This window comes from Leiobunum rupestre, chromosome 10 (genome assembly GCF_980474605.1).
Source record: "Leiobunum rupestre chromosome 10, qqLeiRupe1.1.hap1, whole genome shotgun sequence".
NCBI classification, from domain to species: Eukaryota; Metazoa; Arthropoda; class Arachnida; order Opiliones; family Sclerosomatidae; genus Leiobunum; species Leiobunum rupestre.
The window spans coordinates 13,732,222-13,754,752 of NC_143393.1; the positions used below are offsets into that span (position 1 = coordinate 13,732,222).

Sequence of the window (22,531 nt, forward strand, 5' to 3'; positions counted from 1 at the left end):
TAGTGTTTTCCCACTTCCTGATGGAACTCCGAAAATTAACTCCATAGTTACCATGGTAACGAACTATAGAAAAGACCACGGCCAACTTTGATGATACGCTGTTACGGCATCAAAATTGCCGAGATAGGACAATACAGCGACCAATGGAGGCCGATTTTTCGGAGGTCACGTGCCGGAAGTGGGTAAACGCTTCGTTACGAAACCGTCAATCAGAAAGCTCTAGGGTATGAAGTTCTATATATCTTGAACCAGGAATATCGAACTATATCATTACCCTTTCTACCATCTGGGGCTAAGATGGGCGTTGCCTTTCTGCTGTTTACGTAATCACTTCAGCCAATCAAGAGACAGGCGTTTGTCGTTGACTCGATCCACAAACGTTTGCGGTATTGCGCGAATTAACTGGCGAAGAAAATGACTCGTGATTCTTAGAACAATACCTGTACTTTAACCAAATTACTTGATAATCATAAATAAAGGAATTTATTAATATTCTTACCTATTTTCGTTCAATCAAAAAGATGTTTCAGAAACTAATTTTCATTCTATGTCTTGTCACTGAAAGCTAGTCAAGTTTCAAAACTTTTCTATTCGTTACAATTTTTGAGCGACGGCACGTGACCAACGTCATAATACATAAGCCCTCCCATCCTAGCATGGTTGAAATGAATACATTCGTGCAAATGTTTATTTTACAGCCTAGAAACTAGATCAGGAATCCATACCTCTACTTGGAATGTTTATCCTGGCGTATCACGTTTGGTAAGATCACTCTGGCGGCTTTGGTCCCGTCTACTAGAGAAAAAATCCACTTTGCGCGCACTCCTCTCTCACGATGTTGTTTGTTAAGTTAACATAATGACGTCAAAAAAACCCGTCAGCCACATCGAGACGAAAATCTGCCGTGATAAGCATTCCAAGTAGAAGTATGGATTCCTGCCTAGATGGATACCTCTTCTGGATGTAATAAAACTATATAAGTTTAAAAACAATTCTTGGAACAAATTCGATATTATAAAAAATGACATAAGTCGTCACATTCAAACAGTTTCCCTTTAATGAGAGTTCCATATTCTTTAGGTATACAGGGTGTTTCAAAAGGTTATGCAAAAAATTTTAAGGTGTTGAGTTGAGAAGTATGCCTGTTTTTTCCCCATTTTCCTACGATGAGTTAAAAGGGCGCCAGAGAGCTTCAAAGTGTGGCTGCAACAAGCTCCAAACCAAGCAGCAGGGACTTTAAATACTGTTTAAGTTTACTTTTTTACGCTGGTTATCTCGATTTGTTTACAAAGTCCTTTTTCACCTATCACACGAACTCAAACCTTAATGTTCGCATTTTACCTGCTGCTTGGTTTTGCGATTGTTGTAGCCTACTTCCAGGGGCTAGTAGGCCACACTTTGAAGCTCTCTGGCGCTCTTTTAACTCCTCGTAGGAAAATGGGAAAAAAACAGGCATACTTCTCAACTCACCCCCTACAACTCGTTAAATGTTTTGCATATCCCTTTGAAACACCCTGTATATTCCTTAAATTATTCCCATTACTGAGATATGAAGCGACCATGTGTGACGTTGGGAATAACAGTTCCGGTGTTAAATTCAGCCGACGCTTCTGGTAACATGGTTTTTGCATTTAAGCACACGAGAGTGGTTTTGGTCTCGTCACTCGTATGCAAAACCGAGAAGAGCAAGATTCCTGTAAGGGCGACAGTACAGTTTGAATACGCTGTAATCTTGGACGAATAATTACTGGACCCGAATCCAAATGGCGCGCTTGATGCTTTTACGGCAGCGCCGCTTGTAGCGCCGTAGTGTCAAATATTGGAAAGATTTCTATCCAGATACTAAACACGTGCCCAATATTAGAGGACGACGTTAGGCCTAGCGTTCATAGCTCGACACTGTGTCCATGGGCCAAATAATGATAAATCCAGGAAATGCCTCTGACGGGCGATGCAAATTGTGGAACCGGGGATTTTGCTTAGGTTTCGAGTCCAGTAATTATTCGTCCAAGCTGTAATATCGATATTTGGTTGTGTTTACGACAATTTACCATCGTCTTCCTCAGTCGCTCCTGGTCTGGGGACGAAAACCGGCTCCGATGGCATGACGCCTGGTTCCGATGTCTTCCATTCCTGTACGCTATGGTCCTCAACGTTCAGTTTGATCTGTACGTAATCGAAATCTCACATTGACGTTCTACCATCGTATCTGTGGTCTTCTAAATGTTTAAATAATAACTCACAATGCCTTGTACCAGCTCATTCGAAGCCCTGCCCATGCCGTAACAGTACTTATACTTCTCTCCGTTCACCAGTTTGTAATTAATTTGTGGAAATTCAAGATAGTCGAGTTCTTTAATCGATAATGATCGTTAGTTCGCTAGTTATCTAATTACATTCTACAATCACCTACTTTCGCTTAAGACTTCCGGTTGACAGAAAATAGTTCCGTCTGTGTGAATATTAGCAGACGCCGTTGTCCGTTCAAGAGTGACCAAACTAGTTCCGGGGTACACCTGCGAGTTAGGTTTCGTTACTAATTGCATTAAGGTCGGGTTACACAGTGTGGCCAAGTTAGGAGGTTTCCTCCTATTTCTAGGAGGAAGTTAGGAACGTTGGAAAAAAAACAGGAGGTAGACTCTCATAGGAGGTTTCGATAGTTGGAAGCAAAAATTAAATAGGAGGTCGTAAAATTTAATAGGAGGTAGCAAAATTTTAACGTCAGATACAGTCAGACTCTTTGACCACCGTACAAAACCTGAAATATAACGGTCAGTTTACATAGATGGCGCCACGTGCTCCATGAGGAATCATAATTCAGTTTTATGTTTCTCAGTGATAGCCAAAAATAGGTTTCTGCGCATGCAGGGCCGTCTTTACGTGATTGGGGGCCCCTGGGCAAAGCGATACGCGGGGCCCCTAATAATTCCAGACAATTTCTTAAAGGCCTAGGTTTTTTTCTGCTTGTCCCCCTTTAAATTAACTTATTGGAGCACAAATACCCCGGTGGTAGGCCAACCGCTGAACATGTTGGCCTAATATAAAGGGAGGCAAGCCGAAGAAAAACTAGGCTTTTAACCTCCAATGCAAAGTCCATCGTCGCCCTAATCTTCAAATATTGGTTCAAATAAAAAAAATGCGACGGTCTACACCGTCTATATCACGAAAAGACATGTTTTAGATAGTTTAAAAATTTGTAAAATGTAAATAAACAATACTACAATTTAAAAAATGTGAAAAACAATATTTGTAAGATTCATCTTTTTCACCTTACAAAAGTTGAAAATGGGGCCCTCCAGAATCTTGGGGCCCTAGGGCAGTGCCCTATTTGCCCAATGGGAAAGACGGCACTGTGCGCATGCTCAAATACCAACCAATCCGGTGTTCCCTCCCTAGCTAGCGTCCAGTTTTTCTATATAGTAGTTTTTCGTTAAGTATAGCCAAAAGTAAATAGGGGGAGAAAGTCTGGCACTTGGGTCCAGCCGCACGACGTCTTATTTGAGGGGTAAAATTTTTGGGCTTCGGAAATGACTTCCCCCTCGCCTCTTTACAGGGACACAAAGGTATCGGCTGTACTCCGCCACGATGAAAAATAGTTCTCTATAAAATAAGTGAATATTAAACTTTTGCTTTCGATAATTTGGTTAATTTAGTTCCTAAATAAAGTAGATATATGATAGCAATTAAAATGCGACATTTAAAAAATAATAACACGACTTTTGAAAATAAATAAACCGTAACTAGAATAACACTCACTTAAATCGTGGAGAGCGTGGCGCCATCTAAGAGTAGTGATCGGGACTAATTGGTAAATCTACGATGTTAAGGCCTAACAATTTGCAAGTTTAACCGAAATAATAGCTATAGCTACGAGCTTTTTTGTTTATTTTACAATTGATATAGTAATTATTAATTAAAATCAACCGTTATCGAAGGAAATAATGGTCGGCATTTGACAGAGAGACTATTTGAAATCGCGAGGCGGTGACATGGTTGCCAGGGAATAAAATTCAAAATTTTCATCTTGAGCGCGGACCGGAATACCACAAATGCACTACTTCGCGCGTAATGCGCTATCCTTATTGGTTAGAAATATCACGTGATCACTCGCTCTTTAAAAAGGGTGTCAAGCATGGTGGAAGGTAAAATCTGAAGGCAGTGATAGACTTTCTCCCCCTATTTACTTTTGGTATAGCGTAGGAGTTTTCCTCTATCAGCTTAGGAGGAAATATGAGGATTTTTCTCTCAAGTATGGAGGTTTTTTACTTTATACCTGGCCACACACTCGGGTATAGAAAATGCAATCATTTTTACCGTGCATTTGGAGGGATCTTTTAGAGGTAGAACGAATCGAAGCACTTGCGTTTTGAGATGCAGTAATTGTTTCGGGTCTTGGATTATGAACTCCGCTTGGCCTCTGAAGAAAGCGTTAATTAAACTCTTGTCCTTGAATGCCACGGTGTCCACCACGATATGCCCGTCGTCTTCGTAGGCGTTCACTTGATGGAAGGTCATGAAAGGGTCCGCGCGGAATTGATTGGGGAGCAGTTGACCCGTCTCTTTGTCTATTATTTTGAACGCTACCTGAATAAAAGCTTAACGTGAGATAAAGAGTTGTTGCGAAGGGAATCCAGTACTGGTACTTGTCTATCCGCTCTATACTGCAGTCCTCCACCGTAGGCTTTCTTTTGGACGAAGGCGCAAGCCAGTGTTTTCATATCCATCACGAAAGATTGATCTATAATGATGACGTACTTTTGCGTCATCGAGAAACTGTGATGGTAGCTCGGAGCCAACAGCGAAGTACACCGAATTTTCGATACCACTTGAGCTTCTTCGAAGGGAGTTTTACCTAATGATAGCAAGAACGTATATATGTATAAGAACGTTGAACGATCAAATTGGCGCCTGGTGCCATGATGCAATCGGTTACAGAATAACTTCGCCCAAAAAACCGCGTGCGGCACGCGCTTAGGGCTGCACGTGGAGTTTAGGGCGGAGTTATTCTGAAACCGATTAAATCATGGCCCAAGCGATGCCTTTTACTCAACGTTCTTATACATATATACGTTCTTGAAGATAATAATATTTTAAGGCCGCGATTTTCATCTAAGGGCCTACCTATTTACACAAGCCAACATTTTTACAAGACATTTTTGGTCAGCACGTAGAGTCACAAACCGAGTTGCTCCTTGTGAATGGTCGTAATATTTTTACAACGTGTTCAACACTCAAACGCTTTTGTTGTTCAAGTTTTGAAGAACGACCGGTTTTTACGACCAAGGCTTAGCTTTAAATATTTTAATCTGACAATTTTGATACACATCCGTTTGATTATACAAAACTAAATTATTATATTAACATATCACATGGACCATACAATATTGAAATGGTTACCATGGAAACGAAATCACATGATCGCGATCGAGGCATGAGCTAAACTATATAGATTGTTAAAGCTAGGACTCCCCTAGGAGCAACAAACACATCACCCCACCCCACACAATTCGTGCATTTTCTCGCGTACATTTTTCATTGGTTAGACGCCGGTAAAACGTTCAGCCAAGAATGTATTTATTTATATTTAGGAAGAATGATTATGTTGCGACAATCGCCGGGCACGTTGAACGCCTTTCCCCCGTCTCGCGCTGGGGGAAAGACAAAACGTCACCCGCGTTTGATTACCATCGCGTTAGGTGACGTAAATTTTAAGCAGCCAATAAAATACCGGGACTATTCGTTTTATTTTAAGTGGAGGAGCGTACTGGGGGGACCAACGGGTGGATTGAGAGAAAGGCTAAAAAGCGTCTCGACATAGACATTCTCCCTAGGTATAAATAAATACATTCTTGGTTCAGCGTAAAGGCTCGTCCAATGAAATTTGTACACAACACTGCGTTAGCGTGCTTAATGACTAGCTGCGTTCTCCTTGTGTTTGTTGCTCCTAGGTTAAAGCTAGAAACGTGCGAGCAGCTTTAAATTCCGTTTCCCATCAATAAAGCTGATAATGGTTTTTCGTCAGGGATCTGGATGTGACGTAATTTACGTCATATCCCGTGAACAAGGTTTCATTAAAGGAAATACTTTTATGGCATACTTTTGTGTGTTTCTGTTACGTATGATATTAATATAAATTGACATATTTTGTAGTTGGAATAGATATTTCTTTGCGAGTAATTTTCGTACGTGTGAACTACGCTCACTAACAAAGTTGGGCCAAAAATGTTGGCTCAAAGAAATAGGCCATTACTGTAAACTATGTTGAATTTACCAGGAGAAGGCTTGGCCGGAAACTTGATTAGCAGATCTGTGGGCAGCAGATTGGTGAACCCGTTTCCCAGGTTATACACTGAGCCATCCTTTTCGTAATGAGGGTGAACGGTAGCCAGATTGACAGCTACGTACTTGCCAATTTCTTCCTTGTGTTGGAAAATTAAATCTTGAAAATAGCAGCATGGAGGAAGGATAAGGAGAGCCGACTCTGCCTTTGAGCTACGTAAAGAAGGAGATGCTAACGCCACCTGGCCGTCATACGTTACAAAAGTGATATATCATATAGCGAAACGCGGTAAATTTAAACTTATTAAATATAAGTTGTTTGACTGTACTTAACTACTTACAGAAATACATGTATTTCGGGTACATAGCATATATCAAAAATTTTTATTACCTAGGCGTTAATGTGAGGTACTGGTTCTTCTGGAAATGGGCGCTACAAACTTTGAATTTTTTCTTAAACACACGTTCTTATCTACCCAATAAATAATTTCTTACAGATTTTTCCAACCAATCTTGACATCTACAACGAAATGAAAATAAATATGGTTCTAATATATTTTTCTTCCCTTTTTTCACCTTTCGGGAAGTTGAAAAAAAATATGCCTTCCGCGATTTTGCTCTGAGAATTAGGACAATTGACGGCTTTTAAAATTCATTTGGCGCGTGAAAATACCTCTATATGTTAGGGTCAAAAAAGCACGCAAAGAAGGCTGTGTGCCCAAGACATGTAGGCCTACCTGTAGTGTCGGGCCGCGATATTTATTTTAGTAACGTATGACAGCCAGAGGCGCTACAGTCAGCAGGCAACCAGGCACTTTACATATAAACGGCTGAGTCGGCTCTCCTATCCTTTCCATCCATGATAGCAGCGAGATATTCAATGAGAACTCCGCCCTTACCCCCTCTAAAGTATCCAGGGTGGTTTTATCAACTCTTCTAATTCTGTCAAAGTCCGATACGGCGTACAAACCATCGGCGTACTCGACCACATTAATGTTTGCATTGTCCGTTGCTATGCGAGTAAATACTGAAGATACCCTGTTGGGTTTTGTAGGTTAAGATTTTTCGTACGTTCTAAGTTCTGGCATGGTGTTTTCGTGGATTAATCTTGGAGGAATAAAACAGGAGTTGCGTAGAGCTGCGAAATCGGTTTCGTCACTGACCGTGAACTCGCGCGAGACGGAGGGGTTCAAATGCGACTAGCGCCAACTGCGTACGGAATTTTGCAACTATTCTCATTTTATAGCATTGTTTTCGCGTCGTCTAGTATCGCACGGAGTTCAATAGTCTCGATAATGAAGTACTCAATTATAAAGGAGCATAACTATGCCAAAATAGGTAAATATTTCATTTATATTATTATTCTTTAGATTTATTTATTTCGTTTTTTAAAGGATGTATTCAATCCACAATATTGGTTGTAAAGCCCAAGAAAAATAAACAACCTTAATCAGTATTTTCAGTTATGGTATCCCTATTAATAGCTTGAATCCATCTTTGCAATTTAAATTTATTGTTACCTTTTTTGGTAAAGCATAGAACTTAACATTTGTCATATGTGGTTTTCTCTTGTATCGCTACGACATTTGTTATAGCAACAAATAAGAGTCATTTTGCAAAAAGGTGCAAAGAATTTAGAAATGTTTCAAAACAAACCAGACGACGCGAAAACAATGCTATAAAATGATAATAGTTGCAAAATTCCGTATGCAGTTGGCGCTAGTCGCGTTTGAACCCCTCCGTCTCGCGCGAGTTCACGGTCACTGCCAAACCGATTTCGCAGCTCTATACTTGTTTTATTCCTCCAAGGATTAATCAGCGCATTCCCGTTCTTTTTGTCAACACATTTGTTAGTTTCAGGACGATAAAAAAATCTCACTGTTTTGCGCCATCTATGGTGGTGCCTCAAAATTATGTATAAGAAATTATATGAAACAAATTATTTTATGGTACCCATATAATTACTTTGTTTCCTTAATTATTTATAGTCCTATCATAATATTTAAATAAGTTATATAATATAATAAAACTATAAAATTCAATATATCATATCATATTAGTTCCACTACCCTTCGTGAGATGGCGCGAAGAGACAAAGTAAAATTTTCCTCTCTACCTACTCCTTTCTCTTCACCATGGGAACTTGGGAAGGCTACGCTTGTGACAAACGGGTTGCAATAGACGCTTCAATAATCAGGAAATCGCCAAGAAATAATATTTCCGAGAGCCAGAACCTGCAAAACACTGGTTGTTAAAATAATAGAAATTTATCACCTTTACGGCCCCAACAAGCGTTCCCTTTTAACCAGGTAGCTTTTTTGGCAAAAACACGACGTTCCGTTTACAGGTGAAAAGTTTCCATTATTTCCACAAGCGCTATATAAACAATACCTTGCCGGTCCTGGCTCTCGGAAATATTACTTCTTGGCGATTTCCTGGGAGGATGATTTATTGAAGCGCCTATTGTTTATTATTATCCATTCGCTGTCCGCTACAAAAAAAGATCCTTGTTCTGCTAACAAAGAAAACTTACCTTTGAAATAAAGTTGCGCAGGGATCAGGGAAAGCATTAGTTCCGTATTCTGACACAACGATTCTATTAGCGCTGATGTCCTTTTGATAGGTGTCACTTCTCAACAGTTTGTTGTGATATGTCGGGTTCCCATTTGTAATACTGAAGCGATGGATCATGGACAGGCCGTCGAAAAAGTGGTTGTACTTGTCTTTTCCCACTTCCATCTTACCAGGTCCGTTTCGGTATAAATTACCCGACAGCCATTCGGGAAATGTACCGTTAACTGTACCAGTTTGCGGTACTGGACTTTCGGTTACTCCACTGCGGAAGAAAGTCGAGAAACCCGTAATGTCCACCTTACTATTTGCCATTTTAACTGCGATTAATTTTCAAGAGAACCTCTTTTAATTAGCATATAAGTGATAAAGAATTTTTTTGTCAGAGAAAGTGAAAAACGCCCTTTATAAAGCCATTGTTAACAAGTTACATTGTTATGAAACTATTAGATTAGATATTTCTTCATGGACATCGATTTATTCGGTTTTAAACGGTGAATTGTAACGGCCTGTGTAATTTTGCCAAAAATGTTATTTAAAGCATTTACTAAAGTATCTTCTCAAAACGCTAGACATCTAATCTGAGCAGCCACCGTCACAATATGGCCCGGAGACTGTTCTATGCGAAATCTAGATAGAGATCATTATTTAGGCTTAGAACTTAGGAAATATAGCGCCATCTGCCTTATTATCCGTTCACAAAAAATGTGAAGAAATAGCAGACGACTTTTGAATTTAAAACTCGGTCGGTAGGCGGCGATACTGACATAGAAATCTTATAAGATTTCTATTTATACTGTTGACACCCTCCTACGCATTATAACCCGGCCACCTGAATTAAAGGCTTCAAAAGTCGCTCGATGACTTAGGCCTAAGGTGGTGCCTTGGGTATTAGCCTAGCTGATTATTATTATTATTATTATTATTATTATTATTAAACGACGCACTTTAATTCTGGAATTAAATTAGGTAAAATGTGTTCCTTGTTAAACAGCATGCTTTTAAAAACCTTGGTTAAACCTAGGAGGTGTTGTGTTTGTTGCTCCTAGGTTAAACCAAAGATAATATATAACTACGTACCCTAGATTCGAAATCACGGCGTTTCTCGATAGCGCGTTTTCTGTTGAGGCTCTTACTGAGTTCGCGCCGGAAGTTCGGAAAAATCGGGCTCCATAGCAGGATGGGAAATAAGGAATTTCAAGAGATAACCCAAGATTATATTACTCACCTTTAGTTTTCTTTCGTTTAGAAACATTTTTAGAGCTACAGGCATGATCCATTATTGTTTTAAAACCATATAACGCAAAAATATCTGGTTTCTTGAAAACCGCGAGTCAAAAACAACGGCGCAATTTTCACTAAATATTATCTTTGGTTAAACAGTGCTTGTGTGAACCATAGATATATGCAATAGCAGAGATACCTTACGCTGCATACGGGAAGAGACAACCATAGATATAAGCAATGTATATAAAGGTCTAGATAAATTTCGGGGCGTCTAAGCCTAACATAAAATACGGAATTGACACCTAGCAGACACCGAGGAAGGCACGTGACCAAGAGTGCGAGCTCTCTAAGCATTTTAGTACTAAGTACTGTCTTGACCTTTCCGCAGGCCGTAGTCTTTAGACACCATCCTGTTGGTGACTTTTAGTATAATTTTTAAGCAGGAGACAATGGCTCTCGCGACGATAGCACGAGCTTTCTTACCGATAGATACCGCCTTATAAGGATAGCCTGCAGAAATTACGCGTTTCTGCTAGCTGTCACCATAGAAATCTCATAGGTAACTAGAATGCTGCCGCCTACGGCCGAGCTTGACGCCAGTTCGCCTTGAACCTTCAGCCAATGAGAGGCCGTAGAGTGGTTCCGCCAAGGAGGATAATAATCCTCCTTGGATCCGCTACTATAGCGGGAGATAGGTGACGTTATTATCTCTGGTGACATTAAATTCTTGGCAGAACCACTCTTTGAGCTCTGATTGTCTGAGATCTGGCTATCGTCTGCCAAGGCGTTTGGCCCATTTGCCAGTTACACGGCAGCATTCTAGTTACCTATGAGATTTCTATGGCTGTCACCTCCGTATTCACTCCCTTTGAAATATTTTATCTAGACCTTTATATACGTTTCCTATATCATTCTATGGAGACAACAAGCAGAAGTCCCATATTTTCTGGATGCGCTACGTAATATAGCGCCATCTATTGGTGACCAAAATTAGTATTTGGAAAAAAAGCTAGAGCAAAAACACGAGAACCACCAATGGTCCTCGTGTGGGTTCTTAAAGCAGTACATGGAGGCAGTGGCGGCCTAAGGGGGGGGGGCGGGGGGCGGTCCGCCTCGGGTACCAGGGCAGCAGGGGGTGCCATCGGAGAAGCTCGAGGGGGGGGTGCAAATCAGAACGATTAAACTTGAAGAAGACGGACCCGTGAAAACTTCTGCACGGTCCTGGGGGGTGTCACAAAACACTGCCGCCGCCCCGGGGACCCAGCCTTCTTAAGCCGCCACTGCATGGAGGTCATACGGACATCATTATCGCCACCTGTGCTATTCTGCGACGTGCGGTGCATTGACATTCTGATCGGTTTATTTATTTGGTTTTCCTTTGTTTTTGGTGTAATTCTACCATTTGTACAGTGACAGTTCTTCGGGCTTTTTATTGTTTTTCTTTTTTGTTTTGTTTATTTTTGAATTGCGCGCCTGCTGTGAAGGCCCCCGCTATATACACCAAAAACTTGTAAACCTTTATTCCGACCCCTCAACACCAATGGTCTAGAGAGTGAGGAGTAAAAACGCGAACAAGTAAAGAGACCAAGAAGTGGGGGAGAAAACTAAGCTTTGTTGGGGGAAAATATGCGGTACCTTGGCCGATAGGCCTTCAAGGCGAAAAACTTGGAAAAAAAGAACGCGGTAGATTAGTCCTAATAATGTTGATAGCCCCAAAGATAATTTAAACTCGTACCCTAGATTCGAATACTGAGAGCTTTCACATTGACGGTTTTGTTACGAAGCGTTTACCCTTTTCCGGCACGTGACCTCAGAAAAATCGGGCTCCATCGGTTGCGGCACGGCCAACTTCGATCACGTGCTGCCGTGCTGCAGCGCGTGATCGAAGTTGGCTGTGGTTGCGGTACGGCGCAAAACCATGGAGCGAATTTTTTCTGAGTTCCGGCGGGAAGTGGGTAAACGCTATCGGCAACGCTCGAGAGAGTGATTTCGAATCTAGGGTACGAGTTTAAATTATCTTTGATAGCCCTAGAGGCTAGAGCTTGGAGGAGAGCGGCTGAGCAGCAGTTCTACCAGCCTTGGGTAAAAACAGTTTCACAACAAAACTCGACCGCCATGTGGCGTCCTTGTAGAAAATTGTCGTCTGCTGTTTTGTTATTGTTTGTTCGATGGTAAACGTCGTGTATTTTTGTGTTTAATTTTGGTTTGCCTGTTGAAGAAATGCGGTTTTAACGCAAATAGTTTTAAAGACAGTAAAATGGGCGAAGTGTTTATGTTTGATTACTTTAAACCGTTTTGCGTGCGGGCTATCGAAAATCCATCCAAAGAATCTTTTTTGGAACTGGAAAATGTATTGGTGGCCCACTTACGAAAGGATGTTGATTTATTGCCACCATTTCAAGAATATCTTTGCTTCCCTATGAAAATGGTTATTTTACAAAATTCCAAATTGTAAATCTTTCCATTTCCATACTGTTATTCAGTCATTGAAAACGCATACTTATACAACTGATTTTTTTCAGTTCCGAATCAACGCTGGTATCTGCCCTGAAAACTTTAAACGTTTTGCTTAATTTAATCTCTATTAAAAACTGGGAATTCTTTAGCAAAACATTGGTTCAACTATTTGCTACTTTGAGCAATCCTCAATGTGAAATTAAAGGTACCCTGTTGTAAATAATGAATATTTTTAATTTAGCTTATATTTATATTAATTTTTAGAGAACAAATTTAGTGATGAACTCAAAACTGAAATAATTAGGTGCTCTCAAAGCTTAGTCTCTAGATCAACTAGTGACATTCGTAAAAAAATGATGAATAGCGAATTCTGCGCTCCTTTAGGCCATTCCATTTTTGTTCTTTTATGGATTGCTCAAAATGAGAAATCGAGACAACTCCGAATCATTGCCATGGAAACTATCATTTCGCTGTATGATTTTGATTACTCAGATAAGTCATTGAAAGTAGCTTCTGGTAAAAGATTGGCTGCTTTTCTACCAGGAATATGCATTGCCACAACTGACATTGCTACAGGAGATGTTAAACAAGGAACTGTAAGAACTGTTAACTATATTTAACATCAATAGTTATATAATATACTATGCTAATTAAATACTCTAAATTTCAGGCCATTACTGTTACTTCCATTAAGTTGTGGAGTTTCGTTGTCAATCTAGTTCTGAGCGATGTTAGCTTAGCTATTTCCAATGATAAAATTTCATTATGTAATTAGCTAACGAGTTACAATATCTAATTTTAATGCTTTTAATACTCATTTTAAATCTTCTATAAAAGGTCAAGAAATCAAACTTAAAGTTCCAGAAATAGAAAGAACGCCAGAGTGGGTTCAGAAAACAGGTTCCAATTTGGAAATATTGATGAAAAAATTTGCCACTTTGGTTTCTCATGAAAAATTTAAAGTTCGACTTGCGCTGTTAGACTGGGCAGAGAATATTCTTATCAATTGCGCTTGGTAATTTATCATAAAAATGCCATAAATAACGTTTTTTATTCAAATTAATTTTGTTATTTTTAATGGTAGCTCATTGGAAAAACATATTCATACTGCATTAGACGTTGTAATTGCTTTGAATCTAGACGAATACCCCGAAGTTTCTTCCAAAAGCACAGAAATATTTACAAAATTTTCAACGATTTTTTCTGATATTCAGAAAAAAGATCTCGCAGTTCAGTTAGAAGAGAACATTTATGCACTTTGTACAAAATTACCCCGAGTGTTTCGAGTCTTTGGTAAGATAAACTTACATTTTAAAATTGTTAATATTGTTTATTAAATTTGTCTTTTATTGTTCAGATGATAATGAAAAACAAAGCATTTTGAACCTTTTAGCGGGATATATAAGGATTTTAGGACAAAAAATCAATTGCGTTCTGTATTCCTCCAGTTACATTGACCGGCTAATGTTAGCGATGATGCAATTGGTGCAGTTTGATACGTCTCAAGTATTTATTCTGGAAAATAAATTGCCCTCGCAGTTAGGTAAATTTTTCATTACTCAAGTATTTTTATTTACTCAGTACAAAGTTAATTTTTTCCAACAGAAAAAATAGCCCCCGAATCTTTATCAACTGATATCGTAGTTTGGCCGAAAAAATACTTTAAACACTTCAGAGAGGACAAAGTCTTATTGAATTTTCGCAACGTCTGTCAGCGCTTAGGCTCAGTTGGTAAAAATAATTGTATCATCTCAGTCAATTGATTTGTTCAAAAATGTTAACAATTGTCATTAATAGGAAATATGTCGTTATTGGTTGATTATTTGCTGGAAAAAGCACGGTGCTCAACCATATATGCGAAAGAAGCGATTTTAATTTTAAATGAAGTAGTAATAGGCATAACACTCGCGGATAGTTATGAAATTAGTGAAATGAGCGAACATATTAAGTAATTATTTATCTTTTATTGAGCTAAATTGCGAAATTAACGGAGAGTTATATTTTCAGTCGTATTATTGAAGAATACCTCAGTGATCCTTTATGGAATTTAGACATTAGTGAAAAAAACACCAAAGTTACAAAACATACCTTAAAAATTCAAACTAAAACATTAACCCCAGAACTTATAAAGAATAATATTCTACAAAAATGCCTCCTTATTGAAGGAATTGGAAACTTCTCTAAGGTGAATTTGATGTACTGGAAAACTAAAATACGCTTTTAATATTTACAATTATGCTTATTAAGGTTTTGAAGAAGGATTTCGACCTTTTATTACTGCCTGTATTGTGCCCCTTATTGGAACAAGTTGGTTCTGAATCGCTACCCATTTCCCACACTGCCAGTCTCGTCTTAAACGAAATATCCAATAACTGTGGATACGGGTAAATTTAAATGAAAACTCTTTCAAGAAACATTCACGAACACAAATTGTGTACTGTTTAGATCCACTTCAAACTTAATATTTTCCAACTCTGATTACCTGGCTCATTCTCTTTCCGTCAAATTAATGCATTTTGAGTCCTTTCCCGATGCCCCTATTGTCTTGGACATCGTATTCCGTTTGTCAGAAGCCAAAATATTCCCTCTCTTGAGGGATTTACTAGAAAAAGTAAGTTGAATACCTAATTATCATTAAATAACAATTAAAACCAAGAGAATACTCATAATTTTTCTGAAACATCTTTGTTTCCAGGTTTTGCAATTACTTGATATTTATCATCATGAACGAGGCTTGCAACTGTTAAAAATTTTACAATCATTATTAGCTGCCATTGCTCGATGGAATTTTGATAATGATAGCCCTGAAACCGAACAAGCGGCTTCTAGATCATCCGATGACATCGATCGGCTAAATTTTAAAGACTTCCTAATTGAATATCATAGACTGAACCAAGTGTCCAGTAATTTAGGGGATGATACAACCAATGAAGATTTAAATGAAGACTTAATACCAGAGCCGCAGGAACAAGAATCTGAAAATAAAGCTAAACCTCTTCATATCAAAATGACAATACAGGTATGTGTATTTATTATATTCAATAATTGTTTTCTAAATTTATATTTAAATTTTTTAAGGTTTTGAAAAGATGTGTTCACTTGCAAAGTTCCCCCAACCTCGCAACTAGAATCTTAACCCAAGATTTAATTCAGTATGGAGTCTCAATTTTAAAACCGTCTGAAGATGATCTGTTGCCTCTTGTGCATGAGCTTTGGAGTCCTCTAGTCCGGAGGTTTACAAATGATGATAACATAGTCACTTTAAAAGTAAGAGTTTTATTTATTTATTATTGTAACTTTGCTTATAAATATTTTTAAATTACATTTCTTTAGGCATTTGAAACTTTGATGATTTTAGCTGAGAGCTGTGGTGATTTTATACGTAAAAGAGTTTTAACCGACGTATGGTCTAAACTTTTTTCCATATTGAAGCAACAAAGACCAATTAGTTGTGGGAAAGATGACGGATCACCCTATCGGTTCACTATTCACTATAAATTGCAATTATCAATATTGTCAAATTTAGGGAGATTATTTAAAATGGTGCGTTCATAAAGGGCCTCCCCAACGTTTAAAAATTTTGGCGGAATTTTGTCAGGGGATATCTTGTAGTTCCTCTCAATGTATAGGCTTCGAGATTAGAAGATATAGCGCCATCTGCCATAATATCCGTCAACTAAATATGTGAAAAAATAACAGATGACTTTTAAATTTCATTATTTTTCAGTTGAAAAAAGTGTCGGCTCTACGTGAAGTAGCTCTTTTTTCAACCGATGTCGCTAGCGTCGAAATTAAAACAAGATGCTTACGCTACATTTCGACCCCAAAGGCGGGACATAAAAATGCCCCTCGCGTTGATTGGCTCGTTTGAAAATTTGTCAGTAACTTAAATTATAGTCATTTTTAACAATATTTTAAATAGGATATATAATTTAGATTAAAGTCCACTAAGTAGAGTATAAGATGTCTAATTTTAATAATTATAAATGGTTATCTGACAACGTTATCGTCTCGCTATTTTGAATTTTAGCTTCCTTTGTCATTACGCTCTCCAGTAAAGTCGTTTTTAGAACAACAGTCCGCTCTATCATTGCCACCTGTATAATGATAAGGCCCTTGTTATTAGAGATGGCCATGAATATAGAAGATTCTTCAAAAAAAACGACTATACCCGAGAACGTGGTGCCATCTATTAATGGCAAAGGAAGCTAAAATTCAAAATAGCGAAACGATAACGTCGTCAGATTTAGACCACTTATACTCTACTTAGTGGACTTTAACCTAATTTATATATCCCATATAAATTATTTTGTAAAAAATTACTATAATATAGGTTATTGTCAAATTTACAAACAAACCAATCAACGCGAGAGATACTTTTATGTCCCGCCATTTGGGTCGAAATGTAGCTTAAGCATCTTGTTTTGATGTCGACGCTAGCGACATCTGTTGAAAAAAGAGCTACTTCACGTCGGGCTGACACTTGCCTTAAATTGTTGTGCAGAGAGAATTTTGAACAAGCAGACAGCTTAAATATATTCAATTTTAAACTTGATCGGATAATTTTCAAGAGTGATAGATATCTATCCTTACATGATGTGACTTAATTCAAACGTTATTGAGGCCCTTTAAATATTAGATTTTTTACTGTCAAAAATAGACAAATTAACAATACTTTTCAATAGTTGGACGTGAGAGAAGAAAAGCTCGAACTTGCTTGCGCAATGGCAATTAGCTATTTGACTGAAAAGCATCCACAATCGCTATCTCAGGTAAATTTTTTCAGTGATATGAGAGTACAACTTCAATAACAAGAAGTTATTTAGCTTCCAGCCTGGGTTCAAATAATTCAGTTGTTGGAAGTTAATTTAAGTTTTGGCAGGAGTGTACACTAAAAAAGAACCAAAATAAATAAAATTTAAAGGGTTAATACTTTTAACATAATAATATTAAAGAAAAGGGGATGTTTTTATGGCCCACCCTAAATAACTGAAACAGATATTTTGCTATGTAGCTGTATATATATTTTTTTACATTTAAATTTTGTGGCCTTTATTTACCCGGTTCAACTTATCAGAAGATGGCTAACGCTGACTGCCAAATTTAGGAAGGCCCTTGAAACGTAACTTTTTACAAATGGTGGAACTGCATTGGAAAGTTTGCTACATTAGTTCAAAAACAAAGTATCTAAAAAAAAAATTAAGATAAATATGAGAAAAATGGTATTATTCAATCAATAATTTTGATTAATATAGAAAACACAACAGAGTTAAAAATAGAACATTTGGGTGAAACTAAGCTTTATTAAGGAAAATCGCAGGAATTAAGGCTTGCTGACGAATATAAAATTTGGGTGAAGTGCACTTCAGCGGCCTCATCGAATTTTATATTAATTTTGGTTGCGACTGATAGACTTTGTCACGTAGATGACGAGGGTATTTTTTATTTTGGCCGCAAATGATTATTTAATTGTTTAACTTAATTTTTTTAATTTTAAAAATTTCTCATTTTCTTTGAATTTTATATTAATTTTGGTTGCGCCTGATAGACCTTGTCACGTAGATGCCGAGGGTAATTTTTATTTTGGCCGCAAATGATTATTTAATTTTTTAATGTAATTTTAAATTTCTAATTTTTGGGCATTTTCACGTGTTTCGTTGTACTTATTTCCGTCGTGTGTTCGCCGACACCACAGTTTCGGTGTCCTAATGAATTCCACGTGATATTACCTTTTTTTATAAAATCAATTACAGTTTTTGTTAATTTTCTCGGTGTTTTGTATTTTTGGGCCACAAAGTGATATTCCCCTACTTTATCAAATCTATTACAGTTTTTGTTCATTTTCTAGGTGTTTTCTATTTTAGGGCCACTTTTTTCTGGTTGAGATTAAAAGTATATACTTGATGCGTAAGGCTTGGTACGGTCCTTCAGGTCGCGTTATAGATGGCCCCTTGGATTAATAATATGACCCATCGCTTTTTTTAGTATGGGGTTGGGGAGGCGCTTGAGTGAAGCGTGTGCGGCGCCCAAGGTGAATACAGATACGCTATAATGTGCGGCGCCGTCAGTCGCCAATACGGGGAATCTCAAAGTGCGTCAGGCGCCAATACGGGGAGTTTAGTAACTTTTTTTTACGTGTTTTGGAAGTAATTATCTTGGTCGGGTTGTCGCCTTTGTCTGTCAATTAAATGCTTCAAACCTGTGCTCATTTTTGTTCCTATTTAATTTGATACGATTTCACTAGGTACGATTACAGCAGGCTCACCAATGCGCGGAATGGGGCTGGGGCGTGTCAAAAAAGTTGTGTCGACGGATACACGACGAAAATATTTTTTAGAAAAACTTTACTAAACTCCTAAAATGACGCCTTTTTTAAAAGTGAAGTTGATTAAAAAATCATCATTTGCGGCCGCAAAAAAATTGGTTTAGTAATCTACGCGTCAAGTGCTACATTCTCCGCCACAAAAAAATACAAAAACACGTTAATTCCCTAAAATTACTAAATTTTTAAAATTAAGATAATTAATTAAATTATCATTTGCGGCCCAAAAAAATTAGTTTCGTAATCTACGCGTCAAGTGCTACATTCTCCACCAAAAAAAAATACAAAAACACGTTAATTCCCTAAAATTACTAAATTTTTAAAATTAAGTTAATTAATTAAATTATCATTTGTGGCCCAAAAAATTAGTTTCGTAATCTACGCGTCAAGTGCTACATTCTCCACCAAAAAAAAACGAAATTACATGAGGCCGCTGTAGTGCAATTTTGCCGAAAATTTAATATTAAAGGGAATATAACCTTAGGTATTTGGTGTGGAACACCAACGTTTGCACTGGCCGCTCTTGCCTTTGGCTTTTAAAATGTTTGGCGCCACTGTACAGTGAAATTTGAAAAATTGAAGGGGTCTTCCGTAAAGATTGCTTTGCTGGTTAAATTCCCCGTTAGGCCTATCAGCGGAATTACTGCATTTTCCCCTTTAATAAAGCTTGCCCCCCCCCCCCCCCCCCAGATACGTTGGTGTTTTTTATATATCCGCAGTCGTTGCTTTCCATGTTTGTTTTATGCTATAGACAATTTTGAAACTATTGCCATTTTTTTAAATATCTTTGTTATATAAACAAAAATTTATTAGGGAGACTAATGAGCCAATTAGTAGCGTTGCTCCCAAGCCCCAGTCGTTTTGAAGAGTAAGCTACTTCGGAGTACTTCCCCCTAAAAAATAAAATTTATTTTTGTAAGGTACAGATGCCGCCATCTCTTCGCGACAGAACGAGTCTAGGTGGCGTAACGGCGCTAGCTTCTCCGAGGTAGCCCCGATTATCTAGCGTCTGTTACACACAAATTAAAAAGTCATGATAACGTTTTTTCTCAAATAAACTTATCAAAATATAAGCAAACGATGTTAAAATTATATTAACATGCAAGTATCACTATTTATAAATTAAAATTTACGAATAACGATGAGGAAAAACTAATAGCGTCTGCTCTATCCGCTACCTATCTTGGTTTCTATGGCGAACCAAAGAGGGCGTAGCGATAGTTTTCGGTCGAGAATTAATCGAAAGTATTTATAATGGCAATATTAATAAATAGCAATTTTTCTCAATTTCTAACTATATACTTTTGGAAAATACTGTATCCGGAATATTTAAGTACCTTTTTTTACTCTATTCATTATTAGTGATTAAAATTTAATAATTATAATTAAATCAACAAAATAATATAATGAAATATAATTCATATGCTTTACATGTATATTAATATTACAAAACATGACGTATTTATAAAAAGAATATATTTATAATAATATAATACTCATGAATAATATTTATTATTCCGAGAGGTGGCGCTATAGACCCAAAATGAAGATGGAGCCTAAAATAGGGTGGGGCTATAAGCTGAAGGCCTAAGTTCCTACTTGCCTAAATTTGTTCTTGTCTTAACTGAAGACAAAGTTCACGTTATCTCCGTGCAATGTTTTTTTTAAACATTCCCCTTTTTTCAAGATGCACCGGATATTAGTTTGTAGCGCCATCTGTAACAAACATCCTTTAGTTAATTATTAAAACGCGCTTTATTCAAGGTTAAATGACGTGGCTGCGATTATAGTTTAGCAGATAAGAAATTAACGCATTTAAAAATCGTATGACGCTCATACTCGGAAAATATTGCGTAATACAAATTGTATAAAAAATCAATATCTGTTTTATATTGGTTAGGCTGCTAAGGCTACGTTGGAAGCTGCTGAATTGGTGGACCCCGATTTGGTGTGGTTTTGTCGGAAAAATTACGAAGGAACTGAGGAGGTTCTACTTCCACCTCACGATGACCTGCGACCGGTTCAATTCTCCAAAATAAACCATCAATCGCTTAAATTGTAAATTAAACTAGATATTTTATACGGATTTTTTTTAACAAGATGAACTTGTTGTTGAGATAATCGAGCTTATTAAATTAATAAGTGCCTGTTTAAAGCCAGGCTTAAATAATTATACAGAAAATGTTTGTACATTTCCATTTCTTCCATCTCGAGAGGCCTACTATGATTTAATTGCGTCCCTAATTATTTGAATATGTGCTTCTGTCGTAAGATTTAGGGAACCAATGAGATAACGGATAATGGTATAATTATTATTATTATTTTATTTTTTCTGTCAAATTTAGATCTTACAATTGATATAATAATATGATAGTTACAATAATAATAATCAGCTAGGCTAATACCCAAGGCACCATCTTAGGCCTAAGTCATCAATTCAGGTGGCCGGGTTACAATGCGTAGCAGGGTGGTGGCAAGCCCTGCTTGCAACAGCTCCCTACACTAACTATTACCTTTAATCTCAACAAGTTTTTAAGGAAGGTAAAACCGAAGAGCTTAGGGGGAAACCCCTTAAACCAGTGGGGAGAGAACTTGCAAACTCAACGTTCAGCTTTTAAATCGAGTGAATTGTTAATTTGCAGACAGCTTTCACGCATTCGATTTAAAACTCAGTCGGTAGGCGGCGATATTTCGGACCAAAGTTTAAACTACGCACGAAGCTTAGACAGGCAATTTTATGATGACGTTGGTCACGCGCCACCGCTCAAAAATTGTATTGCAGGGCAACGTTTTGAAACTTGATTAGATTTCAGTGCCAAGGCTTAGTGCGAAATTTAGTTTCTGAAATTTTAATACACATCTTTTTGATCGAACGAAAATAGGTAAGAATATTAATAATAAATTCCTTTATTTATTATTATCGTTTACAGATATTTTTTTAAGAATCAGAGTCATTTTCTTTGGCGGTTATATCGTGCAACGACAAACGCCTGTCTCCTGATTGGCTCAAGTGATGACGTAAACCGCAGAAACGCGCCGCCCATCTTATCCCCAGATGGTAGCAAGCCTAATGATTTAGTTCGATATTTATGGTTGAAATGAACACATTTAACTCTATTGACTACGCGCGAGGCAGTGATGTCGAATTTAGGGTACGAGGTGTATATTAGTGACGAGTCGGGACGACTATTTTTTAGGCCGAAGCTGGCCAGGCCGGAAAGAAATAAAAAAAAATTTGCCCGAATCCGACCCGACCTGAAAAAACCTAAAAAAAATTTACACTGCCTGAGCCGAAAAAAACCTAAATTAATTTTACTCTGCCCGACCCGAAAAAAGCCTAAATAAATTTTACCCTGCCCGACCCGAAAAAAGCCTAAATAAATTTTACCCTGCCCGACCCGAAAAAAGCCTAAATAAGTTTTACCCTGCCCGACCCGAAAAAACCTAAATAAATTGAACCCGACCCAAAAAAACCTAAATAAATTGAACCCGACCCAAAAAAACCTAAATAAATTTTACCCTGCCCGACCCAAAAAAAAAAATAAATTGGACCCGACCCGAAAAAAAACCTAAATAAATTTTACCAGACCAGACCCGACCCGTTCCGACCCGAAAAAATCTTAAAAAATTGAACCCGACCCGAAAAAACCTAAATAAATTTTACCAGACCCGACC

At 37.7% G+C, this 22,531-nt stretch overlaps 2 protein-coding genes across 2 annotated transcripts; one reads left to right on the forward strand and one right to left on the reverse strand.

Annotated features, from left to right (window-relative positions):
* Positions 1 to 1,056: 1,056 nt before the first annotated feature.
* On the reverse strand, positions 1,057 to 9,171 carry LOC149924463 (beta,beta-carotene 15,15'-dioxygenase-like). Its single transcript, XM_090160740.1, has 9 exons — positions 8,813 to 9,171; positions 7,179 to 7,317; positions 6,272 to 6,419; positions 4,644 to 4,852; positions 4,315 to 4,584; positions 2,414 to 2,516; positions 2,244 to 2,353; positions 2,052 to 2,166; positions 1,057 to 1,694 (listed from the first exon to the last, which is right to left on the reverse strand). The coding sequence occupies exons 1-9, from the start codon at positions 9,163 to 9,165 to the stop codon at positions 1,540 to 1,542; spliced, it is 1,602 nt and encodes a 533-aa protein (XP_090016866.1). The 5' UTR covers positions 9,166 to 9,171; the 3' UTR covers positions 1,057 to 1,539.
* Positions 9,172 to 12,253: 3,082 nt separating this feature from the next.
* On the forward strand, positions 12,254 to 20,936 carry Tti1 (Telo2 interacting protein 1). Its single transcript, XM_090161127.1, has 17 exons — positions 12,254 to 12,528; positions 12,600 to 12,739; positions 12,799 to 13,130; positions 13,205 to 13,301; positions 13,372 to 13,549; positions 13,619 to 13,827; positions 13,892 to 14,077; positions 14,140 to 14,265; positions 14,332 to 14,482; positions 14,542 to 14,719; positions 14,782 to 14,918; positions 14,980 to 15,145; positions 15,230 to 15,553; positions 15,613 to 15,801; positions 15,868 to 16,077; positions 17,220 to 17,306; positions 20,757 to 20,936. The coding sequence occupies exons 1-17, from the start codon at positions 12,335 to 12,337 to the stop codon at positions 20,916 to 20,918; spliced, it is 3,066 nt and encodes a 1,021-aa protein (XP_090017253.1). The 5' UTR covers positions 12,254 to 12,334; the 3' UTR covers positions 20,919 to 20,936.
* Positions 20,937 to 22,531: the final 1,595 nt, after the last annotated feature.